Genomic DNA, 10,589 nt, shown 5'->3' on the forward strand with positions numbered 1-10,589 from the left:
CTTTGAGAAGAAAAATGCTTCACTCAAACACAAATTAAAGAATGTTTTAATGCTCATTCCACTATAAACAATGTGGGTCATATGTGTGTATACAAAAAAAAAAAAAAACACCATACTGTTCTATATACTATCAGGTTATGGACTCACCTATGAATAAACCAAACATTGTAATATATAAATTTACACTCCCCAGGCTCAACAGTCTATCGTTGCATGCATTTAGATCAGATTTTAATTCAGGTTTATTATAAAACTATTGCTACCTTAAATGGAATCGTGTTACTACCTTAAAACCTGAACTTGAAGTCCATTGACAATTGCAGATTTTGAGAATTGCCATTTGCTAGAGAAAATTAACCAAACTTGCAAAGGCATTTTGCCCTTTCAGCAAAAAGTCTTGAGCTAGAAGGAGCCAAAACTGCAACCTGAAGAATTTGCCAACATGGGGGAAAATATTAAGAACTTGTAACAAACTCTTGAGTAAATGTATTCAGCACTTTTGGTTTAAATTCTGGCTAGTGCCAACTGAACAGCAGTCACTAATATATGGAACAACAGAAAAAAAAGATCCGAATTTAAATGAGCCCAAACCCAGTGTGATGGGTACCAATGCATGACAGCAAATCACTCCTAAAAGCCTCAAAATCTTCATAATGGCCAGGGATCTTGAGCACCTCGAAGCAGGTAGATGCTGTTGGAAGGCTACCTTTAACAATTTCAAAGGTGAGCTCTCTAGGTAGAACCTCCCACCCTGTCCAGAACTTCAGCAGACTTTTGATCTCAGTAGGTGATGCTGTGAATGAAGCAGGTTTGTAAGTCGCTAAAGATAAAATCCTTTAAGACTGACAAATCCTAAAAGAAAGACAAACAAGTGGACATTTTTCCACATTACCAGTTTGAATGAAGTGTCGAAGGAATCCAGAGATGCGGCACTTGGTGGCAAGTGGATATTCTGAATCAGAATCATCCTCCTCTTGTTCAGGCCAGCAAACTGTCTGCAGAACTAACTACACATACAAGGCATAAAACAAAGCTGAGACATTCTTAGCTAGAAGTTGACCAATCATACTTTGATACTTCACAAAACAATTTGCATGTAAAACTAAGCAAATAAATGTAGATTTTAAGATGCATTAATCTATAGGAAGTAATGTATATTTGAATAAGGACATGAAAAACATCAGCAAATATGCTTATTTTATTTACAAAAAGGAAAGCTTTCTACTAACCTCTGGGACGCACTGTAATGATTCTCTTGGGAAAAGCAGAGGCACCGTGTCTGGACGTTGGGACAAAACTGACCACATCGGGGTTTCCTTGAGGCCACGTCTCATTTGTTTGATTTGCCGCATGATTCGTCCAATTACCTGTTAAAATTACACAAAGCATTTTATATAAAATGTCAATTTTATATGACTCAAGCAATAATTCCACAAATCTATTATCTTGATCCACAATAAGGAGTGAAAACCGTACAGCATGGATGAGCATCTTTTCAAAAAGCCACCTCCTGTTATCATTAGTTACACCAGGGAGATCCCAAGCATACGCCAAATCTTGCACTGTGTTCTTTTCTTCATTTGAAAGTTCAGACTTCTCAAGCTTTAAAGATACAAAAAGGTTAGATAATATGATATGTTGATTGACAATAACTGTTAAAGACATTTTAACAGGTATACAATAAAATAAAAACTGCATCATAAAAGGATTAACCTACAAGCTTCACTGTTTCACGGATATCCAAGTCTGGACAGTCATTTAGCTGCACAGTTGCTGTTTCAGGATTTCCTCCCAGAAGAACATGCACAAAAGCTGGGCTCAAACCAGACAGACATGGCCCTCCATGTATAAAGGAATGTCCCAAAATTCTCCCAGCCACAACAAACAGATCACTGTCAACAAGAAAGGGGGAGGCTGACGGCACCAAATGATCTACTTCTCCCTCGAAAAGTCTGGTGACCCCAATGTTTGCTGAAATGCAGAAATAATTTCAGTATAATTATGCATTGTGATTTTTGTGAAAGCAGTATAATATACCACTGTTTCTTATTCATTACTACAAAACGTGGATGAATTACCCAGGTTTACAGAAAATCCAGACTTCAGTCTATCAATGCAGGTTGAAAAAAAGAACCGTGTAACACCTTCCCCAACAGCACAATCACCTGTGAAAATAGCCAGATTTTTTAATAAAACATGCCATTGTTAACTACTCATTTCTATTGTAAAGTCTGTACCTTCCAATTTGCAGTACAAAGGTCGAGCCCATTCCACACGTGTCTTCTTGTAGAAAGAGATCAGAGCCCCATCTCGTTCTGCTGGGGTGCTTCTCATGTCCATGTACAGACTCAAAGGTGCCTGTGTAGCATGGTTACGAAGTTGTGTCTCTCGATACAGAGACATGGCTTTGATAGGGTCTGGGATTGACTGCCACTCTATGGATTGGGAAACGGGAAAACCCATGAGAAACTCAAATGGCCAATAAAGGCAAGCATGACATACACAAGGGTTCTAAATGTAAGACTACTTGTATTTTGTAATAGAATACAGCACCAACCATCCACAATCTTGGCACTACAGCCTGGCAATACCTCATCCGCAACTTCTGAATGGCTGTCAGCACTACAATGGTCAAAACAAAACCTCATATGTTCAATGAGACAACTTTACAGGAGAAGAAAATGGTTTTAATAGAATGTCAGTGTAGAAATTCTTAATTCGAGCCAATTTTGGACCATTCCTATCCCTCTAATTTATACATTTTAAATAATGTAAAAAAGGAAAATGACAAAAGTGAGATGTTAGCATTTGATAAATCCATGAATACCTTTCTCCACATGAACTTGCGTGTATTTCAATGGTTTCGTAAGGGAATGTTTTTAGGCATATTGGACAGGTGTGATCAACAGGTGCTGAGAAAATGGAAGCACAGAATTCACATCATAACTAAGACTTCATTTCTAGCATTTATTTTTTAGCAATATAATTATATATCATATTATATCAGCATTGCAAATGTACTTTTACTTTACACAAAATTACTTACATTTGGTCCCTTTTGGCTCATTACCATCACTGTCTAGATGGTCAGATTCTTCCACAGAGTCTTCCACAGCTGTGATTTCACATGACTTGATATGATCAGCCAGGACTTGGAGTGGATATAACGTTTTGCACTTCTGACACAGAGCTTTTGTCATGTTGCTGAATGTTTCTGATGTAGGGGGCAATGGATTAGTGTCCAGCTGTTCTTGAAGTGGAGCTATATAAATGGGCCCTTTACAAGCTGCTCTCAGAATTTTGCCAGTATATCCACAATCTTCTGGTGGCACAAGAGACAGCTTTCGTCTTCCCCATCCTCCTAAAGTAAAAATATGAACAAGTTCATTTTACTTCGCTATTTAAGTCCCCACAGGTGCCCCTCCAATGCTTTGCATTTGAGCCTTATAATCCACTGATTGATACTTTTACTGCTGGTCCTCAGTATGTGTCCGTTTCTTGTATTTTATTAAAATCCCCATTTGTGTTTCATGCGCTCCTTTCTTGCTCTATGTTAATAACATGTCACACTTACACTCAAAGATGGTTCATCATTAGTTCATTAACTAGAACACAGCATAATTAGAGGGTTCTTCAGACTCATTGTATTTTTTATGTGGATCAATAGAATGCATTTTCAATAGGTCTCTTTTACAATGTCAAACTTGTAACAAAAAATAACTTTATAGAATTCTTCAAAAAGATTAAATTTCTCCATAAACATTCTCCATCAATCTTAACAACTTATTCCATAATAAGAGAATCATCTATTCAATGGTTCTTTTAAGTGTTTAAGAACTATCCTTAAGTGTACATAAAGAAATGTCTACATCAAACAAATAATTTAGTCTGTACCTGGTGCTTTGTAAAGAAGCCAGCCTCCTTTTATTGTCTTTAGCTTTGGATACAGCAGATTGAGTTGCTCCATTAACTGCATTATAAAAAGTAAACAAAAACAAACATATAATGATGCAAAAATTATATTTTGTTTGGGACCAATGCTATAATGAAATGTTATAATACCCTCCAAATAATCTCTCCCTGTTGTGTTAATTGGGGTAAGTCCATACAAGTCTTACAAACTGAGGGCATAGGTTTCATATGTTCATTGTGTGTGCCTACCTCCTCATGTGTGGTATCTTCATCTAGAGTAGCAGTTCTTCGCCCTAAACCAGCCTGTAAATGCACCAGCTGCTCTGAATCTATTGGTGTCTTTTCATACAGGCTTGGCAAGAGATGGAAAGTGACGCTTATTTTTTGTATCTTTTTACGTGGAACTGCCTCCTGGAAACGTCCACATATTAAACGTCGCTTAGCCTTCCCTTTGGAATAAAGGCCTGGAAAGGCCCTGTGGAAACAAAAACAAACAAAATATAAAAACCACAGAAACAATTTTCCTCCCTACAATTTTAAGTTGTTACTTAAACAATCAGTTAATCTAAACCTGGTCATTTCTGTCTGAACTGTAGGTCTAGGAGCCTGCTCGCCTGGTCTTTGACCTCCCTGTTGCCTGTAAAAGGGTAATCATAGAAAGCTCTTAATTTTGTAGATAAAATATTCCACAACAAGCTTCATAAAGGTATAAAAGCCTAAACACTGAACCTGCTATTGTCCTCCCTGGAGGGTAACACAGCACTGACTGTGGTCCCTTGGCTCTCACATGATGCAAGCAGAGATACTAGATGTCTTGCAGAACGTAATACTTCAGCATGACTACCCTGTCAAGAAAAAATGTAAACCTGAAATGTGATAAATGGACAACCAAATGTTCTTCACTGAACAGAAAGAAATGGCATACTGGAGTTTTTTGCCATTCAACCACAAACCTGCCGCGATGCGTTCAGTATCCATTGTCTTGGTAATGACTCAGTGTTTGGAAGCACCAATCACTATACCCACTGAAAGCTTGCACAATACTGATATTAACTAATGCGATACATGCAAGTTTAGTTGTATAGTACGTCTCATATGCAACTTACAATATACACATCTATACTACCGACCCTGAAGGTTAATGGCAACTTCGCCGAGTTAGGCGGTTGAATATGCAGCCTCTAAATTGACTCCCGTGCAAAACAGAACGTATTTTGTTCTTATTGCAAAATAAATATATGTTGAATAATGTTGCTTCGTTGCAAACACCAACTCACATTCCCGTAACCTTCACTAAAATATTCCAAGCAATTTTGCCGGAAGAATATAGCTGTGATTTAAGTTAGAATAGGACTATGTGTATGCGCGGTGTCTACTAATAACTCCGATAATAAAAACGCTGTTTTTTCTATGCGCGCACACACACGCACAGCGGCTTAATCATTTTTACCGACTGTGATTTGTGACTAATGTCAATACACCTACACCAGAATATATAATGCTTCTTTGCGGAATGCACAACGTAGCTGCAGCTTCAGTGCTTCCGTCACGTACTTACATACGTTAAAACAAAATGCTGTTCATCTTCGATACTGAAGAAACCTAACGCGGATACTAACTGGGCGTACACTGTAGGATATTTTAAATCGTGTACTCAGCTCCAGCTCAAACTGTACGACTAAATCGCAGGGAGAGTCGGCTCGTAGAACTGCTTCAACAGTGCGATACTCTCACGAGGAGCGATTTGAATTTCAAACATGTTTGATGTTCTTGCGACGCTGCGATTTCTGATCGAGAGTTGGTCGTGAGGTGTGAATCGCTCCTCGGTTACCTGTGTAAACTACACGATGCACGACACGCGATTGAGCCGAAACTCGGCCCGATCGCAAAAATAGTCGCACGAGTGAAAAATCGGCTGAAAATGGGCCAAAAATCGCACAGTGTACGCCCAGCAAACTAGCCTGCCAACATGTGCTTCACGCCATACTCAACATGTGCTTCACGCCATACTCGTCTTAAGAAAGAAATCCAAAATCTGATTTTCCATTTACAAACGAGCAATAAACAATGAACTCTGGTGTGGTCCTAATGAAAAAGAGGATAAAGTAATAAATAGGTTTACTTACAGCTGGAAAAGCTCCGACAGTGCGATCTTCGGCCATGGTCTTCCGAATGGTCCTTTTACAAAACTGGCAGAAAGACGCACCTCCCATTGACCTCTGATATGTTTTGTGATTGGCCAGATGCAGTTCGATTAGCTCTGAGTTTGTTTGCTCATCCTACGTATCCCGGATGAACCGCATTTCAACCTGAACCTGAATTTCGACCTGAACCTGAATTACGACCTGAACCTGAATTTCGACCCGAACCTGAATTACGACCCGAACCTGAATTTCGACCCGAACCTGAATTGCGACCCGAACCTGAATTGCGACCCGAACCTGAATTTCGACCTGAACCTGAATTTTAACTCGAATTTTTGCATACCTGCGAGGATTTTACAGACTGTTTTTTCAAGTAATAATGATTTCAGGTTCAGGTTCTGGTGACACTATAATAGCTCCATACACGACCCCAGAGAGGATAACAGACTGATAGAGACCTGCAGAAGAGTAGCGACTGCTCTGGCCCTTTTACACGTGTTAGTTCACTCAAGGACCTCGGTCCATATGCAAAGTCCTCACTCTGGCAGTCTTCTCTCTGCCAGGCAGTAATCAGCATGAGAAGCAACACAATTTTTGCCCTTTTCTTGAGGTTTCACTTTGCACCACTGAGCAAAGTCCTTCTTTAAGGTGTTATTTCTGTAGATGACTCCGTGCTGGAGTGCTTGTTGTACAGGGTAAACAGGAAGGATGTGATCTTTGCTGGGTCTGATATACCGTCACAGGGCCAAACAACGAGTGTTCGGACAGTCAAGATTATTCTGTGGTATGGGCCACGTACCACCCGTGTAAGTACAAAAAAGGTAGTATGAGCATTATGGGAGAGGTCAATGGTGTTTGAAATATTACCATTATATAAGCATTAATAGGAATGCAGAAATAAAAACATTGCAGAAGTAACTCAAAGCAAATGAAACATCAGAAAACACAACTGCAGTCATCTGATGCAGATAATTAGCTAACCAGATATGCAGAAGTTTGTTAAATGAAGAAAGAATAGTGATGCTGCTCCTCAGAAAAATTAAAACCTCAGACTACATAAAACATGTACTTGCGCAGGGGGGAGGTATTGATGCTAACTCCAAAACTCGGTGTGTGGTTAGACTCTTTCAAAAAAAGTGAAAAAACCTTCAAAACTATAGAGGTCTCTCTATACCAAACACCCTACCCTTGTTGCAAAGCTGGTGGACTACTTTAAGACACAGTAGACTGCTACAGCAACTGCAAGCAAATGTTTCCATAACGTCACAGGTCAAGTGTGGCTTGAAAGCTAGTTACCTTGTAGCCAGACATGTCGGGCGGAGTAAGAATGCTTTAGACATAAGGACTGATGACATGGGACTGATTTACAGAGAGAATCAAAGTCAGAAATTAGATCCAGTGTTTACTATCAAAAAGTTCCCACCTGCCCACCACTATGCTGATATAAACGTATTGACCAAACTTAGGGTGACCAGATCTGACATGGTGAAAAAGAGGACACCTCAGGGAGGAGATTTGAAAATGTAAAACCGAAAATGAACTCTCGACATTGTCACCAGACTCTCATTATCTCTCACAGCTGTATGAGAAAATACTTTTCAGAGGATCCCAGGGACGGTCATCTGTGGTCATCTTTGAACCCCTTTTCTGTTGAACCTGCTGCTGGTGACTTTGCACATCCCACAGAACTTGAAACCTGGCTAGTTGAGCTGTCATCAGACGCCAGCTTCAAGCTGCAGCATGGCACACTCCGCTGGGTCTGATATGCAGTCACAAGGCCAAAAAATTGTCTGATTGGACAGTCTGATTAGTCCAAAATCCAGGACAGTTATTACAGTGAGCAAATGACTATTTTGTCCATGTCTGTCACTCATGCCATGTGATGTAAGGACACTGATGAATAATGGGCCTTATAAACATTATAAATGAAGGGTCTGATTACTGTAGCTTCAGTCTCAGTGGCCAGTGAAAGCTAGTGGACCGGTGCCTGACCAGAAGACCGCAAATGTAAACCATACTTTACACCTTAGATGCTCTTAACCACAACTACTGCAACTATCTAACGTAGAATGGTGAACAGAGGCAAACTGCGGATGTAAAAGTAACAACACGAAAGGAGAGAGACAGAAAGACAAGTGCTCAAAGACACTTTCAGAACCTTCATACGTGTTCCACTGTGACTCGGGAAGGAGGTTCTGTTGAGGTCTTACAGACATGGCGTCCTGCGTACAGACAGCAGTTCTGTTTCTACTCCTGGTCAATGTTAGGGAGCTTGTACAAGGTGAGTTCCAACTTCATTTGTCCAGTTGATATAATAATGATGCTCTCCAACTAAAATGGGGCCATCGAGGAAATAAATCATGTGTAAATTAAACAAATGTAAATTAAACAAATCAAAATGGTGTAATATCTATTAGAGCGTTGAAGACTGACATCCTGCTCTCCTTTACCAGATGTTGAATTCACTTGCTGCTCAGTTTTGAGTATTGCAGTTAAACTTTTTAACTTGCTGCTTTATACCAGGGTGGAGTTTTGACTATTGTAGTAATACTTTAACTGAGTAACATTCTGACCATTTATTTCCACTTTTTTTTTTTTTACTTCAACTGTTGTACTTTCATCACTAATTATGTCATGCACATCTAATATTTGTGCTGCTGTGGATAAATTGAAGATAATAATCAGAGATGATGCTAAATAAAAAAAATCTACCAGTAATTAATTTTAAATAACTGACACTGGGGGGGCGATGCCTGCATTATCAATAAAGTTTCCCTCCTCAGGATTTTTGGATTAAGCAGTTTCTGCCTCGGTTAAACCTGCTTCAATACATTGTTACTGTTAAAAATGCACTTCCAATAAAGTGAGTATTGGAAAAATGAATTTTGCTGCTGAATGTAACTACTAAAGTAACTTGTAATCTAACGGAGTTACTTTTAAAATCAAGTAATCAGTAATGTAACTAAGTTACTTTTAAAAGGAGTAATCAGTAATCGGATTACTTTTTCAAGGCAACTAAGCCATCACTGGCTGGGGCTATATCTCTGTTACAACTGGAGGCATAATTTTGTATGATGTAGTTATTAAATGTAACACAGTGCAATACTAAAAACCAGTTCAAACTCTGTGAGTGTACACACTAGCAATATATGATGATTTAGTTCAACCAAAGTTTGCTACAAATTGATTCAGTTGGCGTCAAGTTGTAGCTACACGTATTGGCTGACAGTCTCCTCAGTTAGTGCCTTTGTGGAACACATTGAAGTTGCACAGGCCTAATAATTAGGAACAAACAAAAATACATATTATTTATAATACATAATATTTATATATTATTTTTTTATAATAAATTATTATTGTTTTCATTAAAAGTCATTGTTTCCAATAATTCAATTTTCCGTGATGTAATTTATTGACACGAGATAGTACTCTGCATTTCCTCACTACTTGAGTAGCTTATAATCAAAGTACTTTTTAACTTTTACGTAAGTAAATTTTTAGATGCATACTTTTACTTTTACTTGAGTAAAATCTGGTTCGAGTAACAGTACTTTTACTTGAGTAAAATTGTTGAATACTCTACCCCCCCCCCCCCCCCCCCCCCCCCAAAAACTTAAGGGGAGCCTCCACTGTTTAAGACTGGGGCACTGCGTAACATAAGGGGGCACCTGCCTATCCACGGAGGCTCTTAAAGACCCAAAAATACCTTTACACAAGGAAAGCACCTGCACAGAAGACACGCACACATACTAGCCCCACTTCAAAATATTACAATATTACGAGGTTCCCCCAAACCTACTTTTTTGGGACTATATACAGTGGGGAAAAAAGGTATTTAGTCAGTCACCAATTGTGCAAGTTCTCCCACTTAAAAAATTGAGAGAGGCCTGTCATTGACATCATAGGTAGACCTCAACTAAGAGACAAAATAAAAAAAAATTCTGAAAATCACGTCTAATTTTTAAAGAATTTATTCACAAATTATGGTGGAAAATAAGTATTTGGTCACCTACAAACAAGCAAGATTTCACAGACCTGTTACATCTTCTTTACGAGGCTCCTCTGTCCTCCACTCATTACCTGTATTAATGGCACCTGTTTGAACTTGTTATCAGTATAAAAGACACCTGCCCACAACCTCAGTCACACTCCAAACTCCACTGTGGTGAAGACCAAAGAGCTGTCGAAGGACACGAGAAACACCAGAATTGTAGACCTGCACCAGGCTGGGAAGACTGAATCTACAACAGGCAAGCAGCTTGGTGTTAAGAAATCAACTGTGGGAGCAATAATTAGAAAATGGAAATCCACTGATAATCTCTCTCGATCAGGGGCTCCAGGCAAATTCTCAGCCTGTGGGGTCAAAATGATCACATGAACGGTGAGCAAAAGTCCCAGGACCACACGGGGGGACCTAGTGAATGACCTGCAGAAAGCCAGGACCAACGTTACAAAGGCTACCGTCAGTAACACGCTATGCCGTTATTGACCAAATACTTATTTTCCACCATTATTTGTAAATAAATTCTTTAA

General features: G+C 39.2%; 1 protein-coding gene across 1 annotated transcript; it reads right to left on the reverse strand.

The window, feature by feature from the left end:
- Window positions 1–29: 29 nt before the first annotated feature.
- LOC143484556 (uncharacterized) lies at window positions 30–6,128 on the reverse strand. Its single transcript, XM_076983340.1, has 15 exons — window positions 6,039–6,128; window positions 4,642–4,757; window positions 4,484–4,549; window positions 4,162–4,387; window positions 3,895–3,970; window positions 3,047–3,361; window positions 2,828–2,912; window positions 2,558–2,622; window positions 2,238–2,435; window positions 2,079–2,165; window positions 1,718–1,971; window positions 1,477–1,602; window positions 1,230–1,367; window positions 893–1,007; window positions 30–793 (listed from the first exon to the last, which is right to left on the reverse strand). The coding sequence occupies exons 1-15, from the start codon at window positions 6,123–6,125 to the stop codon at window positions 576–578; spliced, it is 2,172 nt and encodes a 723-aa protein (XP_076839455.1). The 5' UTR covers window positions 6,126–6,128; the 3' UTR covers window positions 30–575.
- Between the last annotated feature and the right edge of the window lie 4,461 nt (window positions 6,129–10,589).

This window comes from Brachyhypopomus gauderio, chromosome 20 (genome assembly GCF_052324685.1).
Source record: "Brachyhypopomus gauderio isolate BG-103 chromosome 20, BGAUD_0.2, whole genome shotgun sequence".
Classification (NCBI taxonomy): domain Eukaryota; kingdom Metazoa; phylum Chordata; class Actinopteri; order Gymnotiformes; family Hypopomidae; genus Brachyhypopomus; species Brachyhypopomus gauderio.